Here is a 20,759-nt window from a genome sequence, read left to right as displayed (position 1 = left end):
GTTAGCGCAGTTTGCTCGTTAACGTGTTGATGCCGTCCAGCCCCATGCACGTGGCGATCCGCCGTAGCTCGTTAACGGAGATTTGCCGTGTTGTGGCGTTAACGTCATTTCAACGAGATTAACGCTGACAGCACTAGTGGGAACACAACGAATATGACTGCACATTTACGCCGACATCATCCTAGTGCAAAGACAAGTGGAAGCAGACAAAAACAACAAGCATGCTACAAACTTTACCCGAGTCATTTAGACAGCCGTTAGCACATGATTCTCCTTATGGGGACCTGATATGTTTAATATTCTGCTGAGAATATAGCCCAGAAGAAGCGTGTAGTATAGCTTTTATTTTGGAAAGAGCCATTTCTCTGTAACAAACTCTCTTTTCCAAAGATGAGTGATTTCTCGATCATATAGATTTATTTTTTTATTACTTTCAGCAACATTAAATTTAAAAACTGTACTTTTGAGTTAAAACATATATTTATAATTTTAATAAATGACAAAGTAAAAAGGCATGAACATTTTTTTCTATCGAAAAAATATCGAACCGTGACACCAAAGTATCGACCTGAACGGAACCGTGAATTTTGTGTATCGTTGCACCCCTAATATTCATTGTTGTCCCTGTCGAAGCACATGAGAAAAAGACACTAACTTGTACCTTCTGAGCACGCCGTTTATCTGCTCTCTGGTTCTGGTGGTAGATGCGGCTGAAGTTGGAGACAATGACAGGGACGGGCAGAGCGATCACCAGGACGCCACTCAGGGAGCAGATGGAGCCAAAGATCTTTCCAGCAATTGTCTTTGGCACCATGTCCCCATACCTACAAAAGGAGATAAATGAGAAAGGTTAGGAAAAAGATGAACGTTGATGCATAGTTTCAAATGCACTTTACTGTGTAATTATATGCACCTGTTTTAATGTGTTTCGAATATGTGCATGAAGAAACGAGAAAAAAAGAAAGAAAAGAAAACACTTTGTATAAAAAGTCCTTGCTCGTTGACTGATGTGAAAAAAAGCTGGCATATTAAAAGAAAGGCTATAGTTTTTGAATACACTTGATATTGTGGTGCTTGCTTCTGCTACTGTAGACAAAGCAGCAATTCACACTGCCTGCCACTCATCAGAAAGGTCAAAAAATACAGAATAAACACTGCAGTGGAAAACTGTAAGGACTCCCCTTTAAAGTCTGGACTTTTGTTACACATCACTATAGCAGAAGCAAAACTGAAACAAGGCACATGAGACGAGGGACTGACAAAATAAAACAGGAAGTAGCACGCATACGACATGCAAGCGTAAAATCTGTGAGATATATATATATATATATATATATATACAGTCCTGTTCCCAGGACTGCGCTCTTCTGGACAGAGATCTCCGATGAAGGCCAAGTTTTTTTTTATGATAGTAAATAAATAAGCAAATTGATTTTCTATTTTCCATTTTGTTTCTTAAAGAAATTTGCTCACAACTGAATTATGCGCCTTGAATGCAGTGCAATTACTGGCTCCGCATTGCAATTCTCAACCTTGAAAATTTAATTGTTAAGACAAGCGCCAGAAACATTCTTGTCATGCTGTTATTAAAGTGGGATATATGCTTTAAACACACAACTGATATCACCTTTTAAGATGCAGTGATGTATTGAAACATGGGCAAACATAATTTGAAACAGAATATAAGACAAAAACAAAGTCTGTACAATTCCAATAAGCTTGAAAGTCAGTATTTGGTATGACCAGCTTTGTTCTTCAACACAACTTTCTTCGGGAAAAGTTCTCCAGGCTTCTTGAAGGACATTTGAAGCTCTTCTTTGGATATTGGCTGTCTTTTGGTCTGTTCTCTCTAAATCACTGTTAAATATTATATATAATGTTGGGGTCCGGGCTCTCAGGAGGCCAGTGCATGAATGGTAGTGCTCCATGTGTGTGTTTTCTCTCCAGACACTCTATGCTTTTAAGGGATAGGCAGTGTTGGGGATCATTGTCATGCTGAAAAATTAAGTTTTCTCTAATCCAGCATTTTCCACATGGAATTCCATGGTGGATCAAAATCTGACAGCACTTTTCTCTGTTCATAATTTCATCAGTTTTGATAAGATCCCCACCATTTGCTGAAATGCAGATTCTATCTGTTATAGATAGCCGTAGACACTGACCTCGGGACGTATTGACAGTGACTTGAACCACAAATTAAAATTTTAGATTCATCACTCCACAAGACATGTTCACACTGATTTTTTTTTTGTCTTGCTCGTGAGTAATTTGGCATTTCCTCTTTTTTCCCCTCAACAATGGTTTCTTCTGGCTTCGGAGATTAGTCAGAACGGCAGTATAACAGCGAGTGTTTTCAAAGCCATCCACACGGTTCAAATCCACTCGCTGCTGAGACCTTCTCTGTGGCGGCTAGCTGTTCTCCCTGTGCCTTTATGGGTTCCCCCCAGGTATTCTGGCTTCAACATGGATGTTAGGTTAAATGATAAATTAGCCATAGGTGCAATGTTCCCTCTAAGCTGCGCACGTGCGCAATTGCGCACCCCTGGCACGGTCTCTGCGCACAGAAAATCTGCGTTGCGCACAAAAAAAATCTAACCTGAATTGAAATTAAAATTAATACTTTAACAATTCTGTTTTGCAGTGTTAGTCAGTAAGTGACTGGCTGCTCCCGTATGGGATTAGAACGATGCCACCTTATCCCATAGTCCAGCCAATAATGCGATTCACATTCGTATATACGCAGCTAATCAACGTGGTTGACAGGCTATGACAGACTGATGTCGCTCACAGTGGTCCAAGGGATCGCTCAGGGAGTTTGTGTGTTCGCTCAGACACATGAAAAATTAGAGGAACATTGCATAGGTGTGAATGTCTGTCTCCCTGTTAACTCTGTGATAGATTAGTAACCTGTCAAGGGTGTACCCTGGCTTTTACCCTATGACACCTAGGATAGGCTCCAGCCCCGTCATAACCCTGAACTGAATATGGGGAAGAAAATGGATGGAAAATGTAATCAGTGGGCGTTCCATTAGTATGTAAATGACCTTGAGAAAAAAAGTAAATCTAAGAACTAACGGGAAAGACAAGTTAAAGTATATGAGCTACAGCTAATTTTAAAGCTAAATAAACCTAGAATACCTCAAGTAAAAATAAATCAATTCAGCTATAATTATGAAAAATCTGCTTTTGTCATATGTTAAAAATAACACAACCAGTGCTAGCTAAAAGTCCTTAATCACATCATTGTTGCTGCTCTGAACCTTAACCCTGTCCTTGGCCACAAAATGAGTGGAAACAACATCACATGCATGCAGGAACATTAATTATTTCTGTCTTTACACTCCTCAATTTTCAGATAAATTATAAATACTTTTTATTAAATGAAAAAAGTACAAGAGTACTGAGCTCTGTACAGCTAAAGGGAAATTAAAAGTCAATTGTTCTTTGTTGGTTCATTGCTTCTGGTCTAGGTATTTATTACTGATTTACTACATCAATAATATGCAGTTATATAATTTTGGACATAGCATTGTACAGAAATCTTTGCTTCTTCTCCTTTCTTTGTTCCCTATTTTAATGCCTGTTGTCGTCTGCTTCTTTTGGGCCCCTGATAATTTGATTACACAGGTGAATGACTGCTGTGACAGGTGGACAGAAGCAGAAAGATAGGACCAGTGCTATCTATGTGGCTCAGACCAGGCATAACAAAGCCTTGCCAGTGGGCTCTGAGGCGAGGAAGAAGCCAAGGTGTACTCTCTGGTGAATGCTGTGAGCCATGATGGCATTTGGGGCAACAAATTGATTTAATAACGGACTTCCAGGACGTGCTTGTAAGTTGGCGAGAAGAGACACAAAATCATCACCTGGAGAGGATACTTACATCGACTTTAAGTACTGTGACATGAAACGATGTTCACCAGTGTTTGCTTGTGCACTTTTTTGTGTAAGAAGAAAACAGAGAGGACTATGCTGCATATAGTACCTCTGACTTTGGTCAACCCATTTACATAAGAGTCACTTAAAAAAGGCTCAAGAACCGAGTTGATTTTAATCCTCTAGGCTTCACTGGAACACTTGCACTTGTCAAAAGACCCTTTTTGCCTCCTCTCTGACTGTTTGGCCTCTTTGGCTCCAGAGTTTCCTCCCCACTGCGTTCTCGACACCAAGAGACCTATGACAGGTAAGACCCATGCACTGTTGACCACTGGGCCTCTTGAGGGATGCTCTCCAACTTTCTGACTCTTGTTTTTTTGACCTAAAGCTTCCACCGTGGCCTGCTCTCCTTCCCGAAGAGCAGTATAATACCAGTCTTACCCACCTCCTGCTCGCACAGAATGAAGACATGAGGGATTATCACAAACGCAGCCGTCCGCTCTGCCTGAGTCAATGCGCGCAGGTAGGGAAGAATATGTTTCTCAAATCGTAATTCAAAATGACTTTCCATTTTTGTTCTCTACACAGTAAAGACGAGGACAGATGATTCAGACCAGAAATAACAGAAGTAATGTCAGATATAATGAAAAAAAGAATTGAACAGACTGCTTTTTATTAACCACACTGAAATAAATTGGGAAAAATAAAGTCAATGTAGTCCATGCCAAGTTTAGCGATTTTGCAGAATTGCCATTAAAAATTTTAAATTCATTGCGCAATTTACAGTACGTTTGATTCATAGAAAAGGATGTGGTGATTTAAACCAGTTTCTAGAGTTCATGGTAATTAATTTGTAACCCTGCTTTGGTCTACCTGTATGTATCTAAAGTAAAGGACTCAGTGGTGAAAAACCAAAGAATACTGAGCTTGTGTTTTATCCATCCCTGTCAAAATAGAAAACTTCAAAGGCATAGCAGCATGAAAGTAGGGGACAGGTTTAGCTATCATCAATTATGATGGCTCTCTATGAATTATTATTTCTGTTCACATAAGAAGAATAATACATTTTTGTTGCTCTTCATTCACCAAACTGAATTTCGAACAGCTCTTTTTTTCTTTGAGGAGAACTTTCTCTCATGATGTTTCCTGGCAGGCAGGTTGACGCGTACACCAAGCAGAGAAGAGTCAGAAAAATGAAGGATTATTAACAAACGATGGAGAGATGACCACAGGGCTTGTTGTTATTGTTGCTGAGTCCTGCTCCTGGCTGCCAGACAATGAGACAAATTATTTCACAGTTCGCTTCGCGAGCTGTCTGTCAGCTGATGAGAGACGACATTCTCCTGGCTGTCTCCGACTGCTTTGTTGTAATAATGTTTGACGTTCCTTACCCGCTACGATGTGTCAAATATCATTACGACTGCGAACTGCATTACCGTGAAATATTCAAAACTTAGCTCTCTGCGGCGAGTTAGCTCACATCAGGCCGTCATGTTTCAAAGAGAGATTGGTGCCTAAACACTTAATGAATTAAGGGTTGTGGTTACTTTTGTGCTGGCATCAATGGATTTTGACCTCGCTTTCATTATGGAGGCACCCCTTCATTCACAGTGATGACTGACTGCCGTGCAAAATAGAAACATACTTTGTAATGAAAAGGTCCATTCTGGTGGAAATGTTTTTTTAAACTTGCTTCCAAATAATTGCTGATGATTTGACTGGATCAGTCTGGGGGTGAAAAATTATCTAAAACCACAGAATGTTGCATATCCTCATGTGCCAATGCTCCATAAGCTACGTTTAGAACAATTTTATCTGTGTGTCTGTAAAAACTCAGCCACCTCATTAATTTCAATGAAGTCACTTTCTTCTTGTGGGAGATGGTGCCAATACTGTACAGAAGTTGTGCCTAAACACTCAAGGGTGCAGCAGATGTATTTGAAGGGAATGTATTATTTTTCCTGTTTAGAGATTTTTGGTGTTTGAATAACAAAACTGTAATTTTTCAGTCTTTTCTGACTGGATTTGTTCATATTTAGTTTTTCATATTCTTATTCCTAGTGCTACTACAAGGATAATTATCTCAAAGGTCAATCAAGAACTACCAAAGAACATAGTATTTTCTCTCATCTGAATCCCTGTCTAGAGGAATCACATGACTCCAGTAATAAACAGTATATCAAAAATGTCTTGTTGGGCCTCATTTACACAGGACTAGAGACCAGTCAGCAACACCTTGCAACCTTCGGTTAGGCCTAATATTTGTATTCAACCACTGCTTGGTGGTTAGGGTTGCTTGCTGGTCGTTGCTTTCACTAGGTGAAAGTGGTTGCAAAAAAGGTGCTGCACCATCATTGCTTTGCTTACTGGCAGGCTACCATGGTAACATGTAGGTGGATGGAAGACGCTGACTTATCTGCCAACAGTGGCAAACTACTCGCTGAGCGATAGTGAAACTTGGAAAAAGTGTGACACAAAGCCGAATGTAGAATGTTTGCCTTCAGTTACCGCATTTCTACTGCTGTAACTAACACATTTCAAAAGCCATGATTCACTTCTGCTTGGGGAGTACCTGGACAGTTTGCACAGAGCATGCACACTATGGGCAAATGCTGCAATCTGCTGACAAAAAAGCAATTGCAAGGAGGCTTGTGGTGCAGCACCATACACCTGTATCCAACCAATTTCACTTAGATGCTGCCAGTAACGACCATTCGCCAACTGGCCAGTGAATAGACATGTTTCTCCAGTGTGCAGGGGTTGCCAAGAGCCTGCCAAGCGGTCTCTGTGGCCTAACGCTTCACAACCTATTTCTGAGATCATGTTGTAAACATAATAGTTTGCCAAGCAAGACAATTTAAAACACTAATGTGGCTGGACCATCGTAATTAACTTTTACTTGGTTATGCTAAAAGCCTTTAGTTCATCCAAAATACTACAGAGAGAGTACTAACAGAGACTAGAAAAAGAGAGCATATTTCTCCCATACTGGCTTCTCTTCGTTGGCTCCCTGTTAAATCCAGAATTAAATATAAAATTCTTTTCCTCACATAAAAGGTCTTGAATAATCAGGCCCCATCTTATCTAAATGACCTTATAGTACCGTATCACACCAATAAAACACTTCACTCTCGGGCTTACTTGTTGTTCCTGGAGTGTTTAAAAGTAGAATGGGAGGGAGAGCCTTTAACTTTTAGGCCCCTCTTCTATGGAACCAACTCCCAGTTTGGATTCTGGAGAAAGACACTCTCCTTTTAAGATTAGGCTTAAAACTTTCCTTTCTGATAAAGCATAGGGCTGGCTCAGGTGACCTCGATTCATCTCTTGTTTACACTGCAATAGGGCGAGGCTGCTAAGGGCTTCAAATGATGCATTGTTTCTTTTCACTCACTATGTGTTTATATACATTTCTGCATTTAATTATGAATTATTATTAATCTGTGGCTCTCTTCCACAGTGTGTCTTTCCCCCCTCTCTTCCCCCCAACCAGTGGCAGATGACCACCCCTTCCCTGAGCCAACCCCTTCCTGTTAAAATGGAGTTTTTCCTTCCCACTGTTTCTAAGTGCTTTCTCAAAGGTGGTCATTTGTTAGATTGGGTTTTCTTGGGGTATTATTATAAGCAACTGTTGTTGTAATTTGATGCTGTATAAATAAAATTACATTAAAAAAACAGAAATTAATATGTCTTTACTTTTAGCATTTGAGATGTCTCAATTTCCATGGTTGTTTCATAAAAAGTTGCATACTAGCAAAGTTTCACATCTGAGTGGAGAAGCAGACTGGGAGCTAGAAATGTGACAGCTGCAATTCCAAATGTTGTAAGTTATAAATCTCCTCACTCAATTATAATCAATTAAACATCCAACTCAGTCAGAAAATATACTACCAATGGTGTACCGGCCAGGCAGGCGCTTATCTGCCAGATAAGCATTCATTTTAGTTTTTCTTCACCTGTTAAAATGAAATAAATCAAGATAAAAAGATAAATAGTGAACTGATCAGTGACAGGTTGACTAAATGGTGTAGTGAGGTACAAAACACAGCAGTACAACCTTTCTCTGGTTAATGGACATCTGCATCAGAAGGACTCATTTCCTTGCTTTGTCCTCCTGCCTCATTTTAAAATTAAGACAGTAGCAGGTGGGAAAAATCATTTATTTAGTCTTGTGTTTAATCGTTTGAAATTGCTTGTTTTGGACTTTATTAAAAGAAGCTGCTGTTGCTTCAGCAACGTGTGACAGGAACAACATGATCCAGATAGTTATGATGGATATAAAATCAAAGAGATTCGAATGGACAAGCTGCAAAAAGCCACTATTGTTGGTGAATGGCTTTGCTTATGAAAAGCAGACTTTGGCACAGCCAAACCTCCATTTGGAGGTCCAACATTGTTACAGCTGTGATAAAGAACATTTAAAATCATTATCACAAGAGGAAACAGGCCAAAACTAGTTCTTAATTATACAGGGCCTGTGTTATTCTTAGTTTGACAGTTTACTCCGAGCTTACACTTTAATTTATCATTCCTATTTTCTATTCATGAAGATTGATCACCTCTATGGGAGTATCTAGAAAAATACGCTGAAAATCTGTAAAACAACCATTGTTGCTGGTCATCAATCAGTGCACACACTCTCACATGGGCCACTTTTAGCAATGAAGCCAACACCAAGTGCCAAAACAAAACAAAGAAAAACTCTGCAATTCTTGGAAAATTTCCACTTTTGGAAGCTCCCACGTCACAGCTATAGAGCCACCAGCAAATAATTAAAGCATCTTATCTGTCTGTCTGTCTATATATACACCACACACACCTCAAACTAACAAAACTCTTTGCTTTTAAATCTCTACAGCAAGAGAAGCAAATCAAAACCACCTGGAAAACACCCAGCAGATACAACTTATGAAGCAGTGGAGAAAGTGGCAGATGGGCGGTCACTGAAGGATTCTAATACTACCTGCAAAGTGATGTAAATTGTTTCTAATACTGCAGCTGAAGTGATTCCCAGAACTGATTTAATGGACTACTCTAAACTAGCAGCATATAATAAATAAATTACACCTTGATGCTGCAAGACTGCCGAGTCTTTTTATATTGTGAGAGGAAAAATTAAAGAGAAAAACGAACTTCAAAAATTTTAAAGCCTATTTTTAACTAGAACTCATCTCGGTGCTTGTAATGACACAGAATGCAGCACTTGGCAAAAAAGGGCTCTAAATTTGAGTTCATTATTATTCAAGAAATTCATTACACGTTGTAAACAGTGAAATGTCTCTGTTGTCCATCTGCAGATGGACAACAGAGAGCAATTAATGGAGCAATTAATTTAAAATTAACAAGTCATCTGTCAGCTTATAAACAGTTTTTCAGGTGGTTTCCATGGATGAAAAGACATATTTTATAATATAAGTTTATTTTAATTCCACAAAGTGAGACCGAATTCATTTTCTAAAATAAAGTAGCAATTTTGAAAGATAAGGCAACAGCTATTATTACCTTATGGGAAACATTGTCTTTAAATCTGCCACATGCACATGTAAAGTTTTGAAAACAGTAATTTGGATGGATTATCCTTTCATGTCTTTAAAGGATTAACTATAACAAATTTATATAAATCTCCTGCACATTTGCTAAGCTGCTCAATCCTGATTGCTTTTGGTAAGAGGCACACATTTGCTGTGTGACAGCGCAGGTTAACACAAGATCTCTGCATGATGTTTATATAATCTGCCTTCAATCTGAATAGCCCTAACAGTACAAGAATGAGTGTTGGATAATCTCATTGTAGATACAAGTACACAGCTTAGAGAATGTCAATCCACTTTGTCAGGCACTCCAACAATCGCCTAAACAAAGACACAATGAGAAGGCCCTCTTTCAAACACATGAAAGGACCAAAACTTTGTGTTAAATAAAACAAACTATCCTGTCATAACTGATGCACTGCGATAATTGTGGCAGGTCAAAGCTGAACCAGCAGAACTTTTCTGTAAATCTATTTTTTCTGTCTTAAATTTTGCCATTTATTTTTATGTCATTTGATTATTTTAGTCAACAGCTGTTGCTTTTTAAGTGCGCTACATAAGCAAACTTGAGTTGACTTAAAAAAGTCTTTTTTTAACACTTTTGTTATAATGTCTGTATATTAAAAAATGTACTAAAAACAAATGTATAATAATCTGAAAACATGCTTTACTCGTTAGAGTATGGGCTACAACTGTGCGAGGAACTTAAAGATGCTAACGTTAACTCTAACACTGCATTAAACACAAACTACACAATGTCAATAGGCACAAAAAACACGCTAATATTTGCTGTATGAAATATAAGATTGTATAAGAGTTGCCCTTGGGCTTTTTATACCCTTTCAAGTAACACTGCATCAGTGTTTGAGAACAGATCATGAAATAGCAAAGCTGCATGAATAACTTAAAACACTGCTGAGAGATGCTGTGTACTGAGAATGAGTAAAATTACCGCAGTTTTCTTTCCCTGCAGCTAAAGCAGCATTCACAGGTCAAACAGCACCCTGCAGCTCCACCATGTTTGTTGCTCTCTCTTTCACATTTCAGGACACATTTACGACCCTTTTCTTTTCCCCTCATCAGTGCGGGGCCAACCCTGAAACCAATCTGCCCTACTAAATCTCACAGAAGTGAACATGAGAAATGGGTGACTTGACCATCTATCCAGGGGGGACTGCAAGCTTATACCTGCCGTACTGATATTCACAAACAAGCTCACCTTCCTGTTTTCTACTAAAGGCAAACAGGAGATGGTGTGATAACAACGGAAACAAGCACTAGGAATGAAACGGGAAAGGGAGGGGGTGGAATGGGATTAAAAATGAGGAAAAGAAACAATTTCATGTCTGTGTGACCTCCTGCCACTGGAAAGAAAACACCATCCATCATGACCTCCGTGAGCTCCTTTTCAAATTAGAGGCTGGTTCATTTTAACAGGGCAAGTTAACATTGAGGACAAGCTAACCTGCCAAAGTGGGCTGATCTAAATGGCCCCAACAATAGTGAGTTTATTTAAAAGCACGAATAAAGAGGGTTCAACCATAGTTCAGTGTTAGCAGAGGATGATGTATGAGATTCCAAAAGCTGCACAATAGCTAAAAATGAAAGTAGAGAATTAAGCGTTTTGTTAAAGAAAAAAAAAATCTACTCACAGAAAAAAAACGTACTAATATTGATTTGCACTACCCAGTAATGTCACTGTCCTTTTCTTTGTTGCTCATTTGTTTTTCCTTTCCAGTATTCTTCTGTTGGTTTGTAGTATTTGCAGTTATAGTGGATTTTTACAGCACACCACAGATTTACAGCTGCATTTTGACATACTATGAAAACTTAAATCACTCAGGATACAATCTGGGTTTTTTCCCCTCTTGATCTCATCAAAGCCTTACAACTACACTGCCCAGTAAATAACTTCTGACTAATCATTCAGAGATTCAATGCAAGTGGTAGAGTACAGTAGTCTGAGACAGCCTGAAAAACGGATAGTGTGGGCTACAGAGGTCGAGCAAGCTCATTTCTTACTCTGAACCACAAGGTATTTTAATTAATTTAGCATTTCGCAAAGTTGCACTGCATAAGAACATAAGAAGAAATGCTTTGCTTTAATATTACAACCCTATAAGGCATGCCCAACTGTACGGCCCAGCCAGGTTGCCAGTCCAGGTCTAACACAGAAAGACAAAAAAACATTCACACTCCTATTAACAACCAATTAAGGATCACCAGTTAAACTACCACGCATATTTTTGTGCAGCGTGCTAATAATTAAAAAATGTCAATTCATGTGAATTATTCCCTCCCACAAAGGAGGCTCTTGAGTCAGGGACCACTAAACCGTAATGACAATCACACACTGTTCTCTTAATTTGAAATGCTCTTCTTACCAGTGCACCGATCACTATTAGTTCCTCCCACAAGAACTGAGCAGCACTATTGAGTGATGGTTTCCTTTTATGTAGCAGTGACAATTTGATGCATCCAAAAGACTAATCCACATTTGGAGAACAGGCCCCAGGTTGTCACTGTCCTCCATCTGCTTCCTTCTTTTTCATCCGCTCTGTGATTCTTTTTTCTCATCAATATTTTTCAGTCACCATTGTTACTCGAGACCATGCAGTTCTGAAAAGTAGTATTTCAGTGTGTTCAGTCAAGACATTTGCCTTCATGCTTAGTGACCATGCTTCAATCTAAAAACGTACCATTATCAAAAAGACTGGAGAAACAAACACTGGCTTATTAACAAGGCCCAGGTAGAATTCTGATTGTGCCTAAAAGATGCTCTACACACATTTGTTACTTTACTGTTGGTAGGTTTACTGATTATGACGGTCATCCTATTCTCTTTTTTGTCTGGAAGACTTACAAAAATCTAACCAGCATTAACAAATACGTTTTATTGTACAACTTAAACAAGTGTAGCATGAAACATATATTTTGTGTTTCTCCTCCATCCTAAAGGACTATATTTCTGAATCCTATATTCTCTGTTTGTTTCCTCTTGTTTTAGACTGCACAGGCTTCTTTGTGGGGTTCTCCCTGCACTTTTAGGGAGGTCTCATTGACAATTTTAGCTACACAATCATAAGAAGAAATGACGCATGGTGTCCTGAGGATATGACAGGAAATTCTTATTTATTTTTTTATTTTTTTGTATTTCACTCTGCTGTAGAAATGCAGAACTGTTTCCAGCTCTGAGAGGTGCTCAGTCAGTAGAACATTCTGAATCGCTAGTGTATCAGCGGTGGGCAAGGGAACAGAATTTGTCTACTTTCATTTACAATGATATAAAAAGTCCACACAGAATGAACATAAAGCCGCTAAGCCTTGAAGAAACAGAAGATCTTTTCAGATGTCTAAACACGCACATAAAGCACGATGTCATTCAGGAGGCTCTACTTTAACTGGCTTTCATGGAGTTCTTCCTAATGGTGAACTGAGAGTTTGAACTATTGCACTATACAGTACGAGTGCAGTGAATGACAGACATACTTACGAGTGCCAAATGATTAAAATTTCAGCATGTTTTGGATGCTTCAGGATGATGAAATACTGGGCAAAAACCACCTGAATGCTTGCAAAGACTTTAAGTATTTTAATCAAGGACTTATGCTTTTGAATGCCAACACTTCAAATCCTTTTGGTATAAAATATCTTTATCTGACAAGTCAGAGCATTGTTGGAGCTCTCTTTTCTATTGAGTTATTTCTTTTGCAGACAAACAGCAACACAAAACTCAGAGGAAAAGCTCAATATTTGGGGTTTGATAGCCTGTAATTGTACTGGATATCTACAACACCTTAGAGTATTGTTATAATACTTTAGGGTGAATTTTGCTGTTTCTGTGAAGGTAGATGTGACCAAATAATCCTTCGCTATTTTATTCAAAAATTAAACCTGGTCCTTGTTTACAGTGCACAAATATAATGCCTTTTCCCTTTATATATGCTCTTATATGTTAGACAAATGCAGCCAACAATTTTAAATCACAAACTTTTTTTTATTTTTAAATCTTCTGCTTCTCCTCCTCTTCCTCCTGGCCTTAATCACCATCACCATGAGTGTATCCAGTGGAGGGAGCTATAGCTTTTGATCAATGGCTCTTGAATTTTTGCCAGCATGATGTGATGGAATGCCACACAATTAGCAGTGAATCTGGGGAACTTGCCTCCTGTGTCATATCAGGGGCAAAGAAATGAAAATGTGGCAATTAATAAGCAGGAAGTCCTGTTCTGTCATTCATTCCCTAATGGCTAAATCTGGTAATTCTGTGACTGAGCTCCATCACTGAAGATATGACACACTCTCTATGCAGTGACTGTGCAGGGACCAGAACTACTATCAGAGAATAAGTGGATATAAATGCAGTGACAAAGCTAACATGGTGATGATTAGCAGCTGCATCACATTCCCATGGTCACCATCTAATTTTAGTGGGTAAGAGTCATATTATTAGTTAATTAGCAATAAAAACTTAATTAGAACTAATAGTGAGACCATTCGTTTTGTGGGTATTTAAAAAAAGTAAAAAAAAATGCGTATACAAAAAACAAAACTGCTCTCTCTAAAATGTCTTAAAGACATGAAAATTTTACAAAAAACATAAAATTTGAGGTTATGGTGGTTATGGTGGTTATGGTGGTTATGGCGTTAACGTCATTTTTACGAGACTGGCATTGACAGCACTAATAAAAGCATAAACTAAACTCAATATATTGATTGTTTTAGGAATTTCATGTTTTTGCTGGAAAATAATACTTTATATATTCACAGTATAGTGACCACACAAGCAGTTAATGGGTCTTTTTACCAAACTCAAAAGGTTAAAAGGTTATTGTGAAGAGTTAGTCACAGGTTATCAGTCTTATACTGCTTAGGTAAAGGAAGGGTTACTTATTCACTTAAGAGCTAGTTTTGAGATTCAAGACAGTATTTTCTCAGGCTGGCGTGACACAATATTCTTCAAGAGAACGTCATGATACTTTTAAACAAGTATCAGACTGTAGTCAGACAAGTAAAGAAGCTGCATTACAAAAACCAAAACAACACAGACAACTTAAAGACCGGGGAAGAACTTGGCAGGAAAAATCCAAAACTAAATGAGAGGAAACAGAAAGTAGGGACCTGCTATCCACCCAGATGGTAAACCAGACGCAGCTGATGACTAGCAAGTATGTGTGTTGAGTGGTTTACTGGATTACGGCCACCAGTCTGGACAAGACTCTCCAAACAGCTGCCCAATACAGGTCATCTTCAAAATAAAGGATTTTGACCATTAAAGGAGTATTTTCACAAACTCTCTCCAGTCCAATGACTTAACACTGCACCTTTTCTTCATTTGGTATGTGGCCATCAATGGAAATAAGTCCTAGGTCCACACCCTGCCCTCCCTGTGAAAGCGTCACCTGCTAGATAATGGGAGCCACGGGTCCACAGCGTTGAAGCCAACATAGTGGATCGGGAGAAATAAGTGGTCATAAAATGCATCAAAAAAAAAAATCCTGCAGCCAGGTGTAAGCTTTTAATACTAAACAAAACTCACAACAAAGAACAGATGGATTGACATTTATGGAATGCTTTTATTGCACCTACATCATCAAGTCTAGTAAGGTTATCTGCACTTCACCTGTCTCCTCTCTGCTCTGCTCAAAGTCTGTTGTACCATGACAAACAAAGGGAAGCAGAAGAGCAACACAAAAAATGTTAAAAAAGGAAACAGAAGACAGGAGAAAAATAAAATAGTGACCGCCTTACTGAAATGAAAAACGCGCATAAAAACAAAGGACTTTATCAAGTAGCTAATAATATGTTGCCAATGTTAGATAAACTTTGTTTCCTATCCTCAACTCTGACAAGTTTGTCAGGGGCAAAGAATTTATTCTTTAGGTCTGTAAAACCTTGGCTGTCTGAATCCGTGTTTTATTGGCACAGCACTGCGCAAGGTGGAATTACACAGACGTGGTCTTGACTGCCTGTTTCGATTATGCGAATAAGGTCACTAGAGTGAGTCTTTTCAAGAAGGAATGCAGTAATATTTCATGCTTGGTTGTCTGAATGATATACTGTGTTAAATAATAATAAATAAAAGAAAAATATCCCTATGTGATGTGACAAGAATGGCTGGTGAATTTTAAATCCACAATGCTGCAAAAGGAAAACTGTCAACAGGAAGGGCTTGACAGAAGAGACAGCACTGAGATCAATATCATGAAGGCTCGCTGCAGAGGTGTAAATCGGTATTACTATGAAGTAGCACCTGCACACTGTGCTTGTTCAAATTTCCAAACAGTATATTTTACCAGAATTTACTTCCCACCTCAGTTTACCTTTGTTTGGCTGAGAAACGTCCTACTGATGAGCCAGTACTGGTTGCATTGCTCTCCAGTAACACACGTCTCCCTTTCCACGTGTCGGCCTTTACTGGTGGTATATCCCTTCTCACGTTCAACCTCCAATCAGCTGTCTCTCCCATTAGGTTCCATTAGTGAGTGTGAGATGAGAACAGAAATGAAAAAAGCTTTCTTTGGGATCTTTTTAAAAAGCCTCCTAAGTAGGTTAAATGAGAAAGTAGGCTGCCAGAAAGGCTCCAGAGACCCAAGGAGCTACTGTTGTATCACTCGAGAGGAGTGGCATCCCACTTCAGGAGTCTACATAAAGAGATAGAGGATGGGAAAGGAGAGATGAGGTATTTGTGATGAAGCAGTCTGAGCGTAATTGGCCTCAAATGTATCAGCTGGAGTGAGGAGATGGCACATGTATTGCTTTGAGCAACACACAGTATCGATGTAGGCAATTCATTTAGGCTCCAAGCATTATTATGATAATATCTTGGAAATAAAACGACTCCCTTGTTAATTTTTAAGGTTTTTTGGCCCTTGGTGGTTCTGTGGTGGATGCTACTGAAATATTCCTTCTTAAGGTGGGAGAAGCCACAGTCTATATGTGGCTTTGCAGCAATAGAAGACTCCTCTCTGGTATCATATAAAATAGAGAAATATCCTATGCATTTGAAATGTAAATTTCACTTCCATAACACAATATCCCATATACACACTGCTGGGATAGATTCCTTTCATTGCCAGTCCTAGATAAACAAAGAAACACATATATAAATACATAATTTTTTTCCAAAGATTTTATCTTTAGGCATTTTCACTTATATTTTGGACAGGAGCTTAGTGTAGACTAATGCCGCAAGAAACTGAAAGAAAAGGAAATATGATTTTATGAAGCATGAATACAAACTGACGGTAAGTGAGTTTTACAGAGGTCAAAATGCATAAAAAACTGTTTCTGGAAATTTCATCATGAAGTTAACCTTGGAGCCTGAGGAGGCTTTCCAAGATATGCAGTACTTCAGTGCTTTTTCATTAATATTAAAAAAATGATTCACTCCAATACAAAAATGACTGACAGATATAGTTTTGTCAGAATAAAAGATACGTAGTGTCGCGAATGTCAAGAACATAAAAGTGGTTCAACCATATTTTAGTATCATAGACACTGGAGCCATACATGAATATGTATTCCAACCTGGCTGGAGCCTACAAAGCCACATCCCTCCCCCACATTGGACAATCGGACCATCTCTCCCTGTTCCTCACACCACGGTATTCACCACTCATCCAACGTGTGAAACCTGCTGTGAGGACAATTAAAGTGTGGCCAGAGGGGACAGACGCAGTGCTCCAGGACAGATTTAAAAACACAGACTGGAATATGTTCACCCACACAGACCTGGACCAGTACGCCTCATCTGTACTGGATTACATCTCCGAAACCACAGACAGTGTCACCACCCAGAAACGGATCACCATGTACCCCAACCAGAAGCCTTGGATGAACCGGGATGTTCGTCTCCTCCTTAAGGCCCGCAACACTGCCTTTAGGTCAGGAGATGCACACACCTACAGCACAGCCAGGGCTAATCTAAAGAAGGGCATCAAAAAAGCCAAACACCATTACAAAAAGAAGGTAGAAGAACACTTCTCCAACTCCAACCCCCGACGCATGTGGTAAGGACTCCAGACCATTACAGACTACAGGACCACCAAACCCTCCCCCGCATCCTCTGATGTCTCCTTCCTCAATGAGCTCAACAACTTTTATGTTCGTTTTGAGCGAGGGAACCTCACAACCACAACCGAAGCAGACGTGATGCCAGACCACCAACCTATGACTCTCTCCTCCACCGATGTAGGAGTGGCGCTGAGCAGGATCAATGTCCACAAGGCTGCAGGTCCTGATGGCATCCCCGGGCGTGTTCTCAGAGCGTGTTCTGGGGAGCTTGCAGGAGTGCTCACAGACATATTCAATCTGTCCTTGGCCCACGCTGTGGTACCGGCCTGCTTCAAATCCACCTCCATCGTCCCGATACCCAAAAACTCCAACCCATCTTGCCTCAATGACTACCGCCCAGTAGCACTCACCCCGATCATCACTAAGTGCTTAGAGCAGCTGGTCCTAGCACACTTCAAATCCTGTCTCCCCCCCACCCTGGACCCCCACCAATTCGCATACCGCCAGAACAGGAGCACAGAGGATGCAGTCTCCATCGCACTGCACTCTGTCCTCTCACACCTGGACAACAACAACACCTACGCCAGAATGCTGTTTATAGACTTCAGTTCAGCATTCAATACAATTCACCCCTCGCAACTCATCAGGAAACTGACAGACCTGGGCATCAGTTCCCTCATCTGCAAATGGTTACTGGACTTCCTGACCAACCGCCCCCAACATGTCCGATTGGATAACCACTGTTCATCTACAATCACGATGAACACCGGTGTACCACAAGGCTGTGTGATCTGTGTGATGAGCCCTTTCCTCTACTCCCTCTTCACCCACGACTGCAGACCTGCTGATGGTTCCAACACCATCATTAAGTTTGCAGATGACACCACGGTGATTGGCCTCATCAGTGACAACGATGAGGCCGCCTACAGGGAGGAGGTGGATCGTCTGGCTGAGTGGTGCGACAGAAACAACCTGCTGCTTAACACCGAGAAGACCAAGGAGCTCATCGTGGACTACAGGAAGAATGCTGACCCACATCCACCCATCCACATCAAGGGGACGGCTGTGGAGCGTGTGAGCAACTTCAAGTTCCTGGGAGTCCACATCTCCGAGGATCTCACCTGGACGACCAACTGCTCCAAGCTGGTCAAGAAGGCTCACCAGCGCCTCTTCTTCTTGAGGACTCTGAGGAAGAACCACCTGTCCTCAGACATCCTGGTGAACTTCTATCGTTGCACCATCGAGAGCATCCTGACCAACTGTATAACAGTCTGGTACGGGAACTGCTCTACCTCGGACCGGAAGGCGTTGCAGAGGGTCGTGAAAACTGCCCAGCGCATCGCCGGAGCACCACTTCCTGCCATAAAAGACATCTACAGGAAGCGGTGTCTGAAAAGGGCTGGGAAAATCATCAAAGACCCCAGTCACCCATCACATGAACTCTTCACCCTCCTGCCCTCTGGGAGGCGCTACAGGAGCCTCTGGACTAAGACCACCAGGTACTGGAACAGCTTCTTCCCCACAGCCGTCAGACTCCTGAACTCTGCCTCCTGACATCTGACCCACGTTAACACATGGACTGAACATACACACACCCACAATGGACAACCGTACCCTCAAACACACAATAATAACATGGACTGAACCACCACTCACAACCACTAGCACTTTATATAGCCTCTGTAGGAATTATATCTCACTTATCTTAACTGCACTACTGTATAGCTCTGTGTAAATAATCATTCTGTACATTTGATAATTTTTAATCCTACAACTTGTTTACAACTTGCATAGTTCCCATTTCTGTATAACTGTATATCTCAGATTTCTGTAAAGTTATTTATTTCATATTCTGTATAGTTTTTCATATTTATATCCTGTTCATAGCCTGTACATACTTATAGTTATAGAATATTCACAGCATACTTCATACCGTGTACATTATAACATGCCATAATAGACCCATTTCTGTAATATACAGAAATGGGTCTATCACATATCATTATTATTATCACAAATCATTATTATTGCTAACATATATTGTAAAATATGTATATCACTAAAGCACTTCTGGATGGATGCAAACTGCATTTCGTTGCCCTGTACCTGTGACATGTGCAATGACAATAAAGTTGAATTCTATTCTATTCTATTCTAAAATATGAACACAATCTTTTTTCCTATCACTGCATCTTAATAGAGATGTACACCCTACCCACAGCCATCTGTAAAGCTCATTCACAACAGCAATGACTTTCTTTCCTCTGATGTTTCTAATTAAGGAATCTGAGCTTCAGGCAATTTGTTTTCCCTTGCTGGTTCAGTAGACCGTGCCCCTACGCCAACTGAATTCACACATGATGAAAAAAAAAAAAATAACAAGACAGGGTAAACTTCTTTGCATATTCTTTGAACCCAAAGTAAAACATTCAGATTGCAATTATTCCTGCTAGATTAGTAAACCTGCCTACTCATCATCCAAATACAACTGGGAGTCTACAGCGGTGAACTTCACCTCTCTGTTGACACTTTAGAGTTAAAATGTATTGAATGACAACAATCTAAAAGTGGCTGGTGTGACAAAAATACAGAGAATTTTGCATTTTAAAGTTTTTTTTTTTATTTTTTCTGTTTGGTTGATTCCCCCCATTCATTTTTCTCCTGGCTTCCCAAATGCAGCTGTGTCACAAGATTTGGAACTGATAGTAGATTTGTGCTGTATCAAGTCTCACTCCTCACCAAATGGCAGAAACACACCAACACAGTATACTACAATAGGTAGAAGGCTATTAAAGTAATCTACTCATTCTAAAGTAATGTGTAAATGTGCAAATGTTTGACCCTAAAAGCAAGACACAGACAGCATGTGTTGTGCTATAAGTGCTGTTGTACACCTAGAACACACATTTTTGCTTTATAATGTACCTGCATACCAACGATATCAGTTGTAGCTGAACAGCAACATTCCAGTATTGTTTTGTTTTTTTACAGTCTCCACAAAAAGAAACAGAGTGCCTGTTTTCTTCTGAACATTTCCAACATGTGTCTGAGATGTGATCAAGATGGCGCCGAGTATGGCAGCCTCGTCGCGAGCTCCCCCAAGCAACGGCTTTCTTCTGTGTTTAATTTTACTTTTCCTTTATTTTTTCACGAGCAGCACTTGTCTCCTTGTGTACGACCGACAAACCTTACTGGACATAAAAGACGGTCTTTCTTATAACTTTCCGGAGTTCAGGTTTTGCAACACGGACGCTCCGTTTGCAGACCCCCCATTCATCTCACCTGAGACGCCTTTGTTCTCTGGCCCTGGAGGCCGCAAACGCCGACGCAGAGGGAGATGAT

The 20,759-nt window shown here is 40.0% G+C and overlaps 1 protein-coding gene across 3 annotated transcripts in view; it reads right to left on the bottom strand.

The window, feature by feature from the left end:
* LOC147331486 (A-type voltage-gated potassium channel KCND3-like) overlaps positions 1 to 20,759 on the bottom strand; it is a 97,387-nt gene that overhangs the window by 23,812 nt on the left and 52,816 nt on the right. For all 3 annotated transcript variants that reach the window (XM_086293839.1, XM_086293837.1, XM_086293838.1), the window contains exon 3: positions 662 to 824. In XM_086293839.1, the coding sequence (XP_086149965.1) occupies positions 662 to 824 (163 nt within the window). The remainder of the gene's footprint in view (positions 1 to 661; positions 825 to 20,759) is intronic.

Source organism: Aulonocara sp. 'chitande type north' Nkhata Bay, linkage group LG5 (assembly GCF_057382095.1).
Source record: "Aulonocara sp. 'chitande type north' Nkhata Bay isolate Kocher_YH1m ecotype deep benthic linkage group LG5, A_spYH_male_GT1.1, whole genome shotgun sequence".
NCBI classification, from domain to species: Eukaryota; Metazoa; Chordata; class Actinopteri; order Cichliformes; family Cichlidae; genus Aulonocara; species Aulonocara sp. 'chitande type north' Nkhata Bay.
The sequence above is the reverse complement of the archived record's forward strand: the minus strand, read 5'-3'. Positions and strand labels throughout refer to the sequence as shown.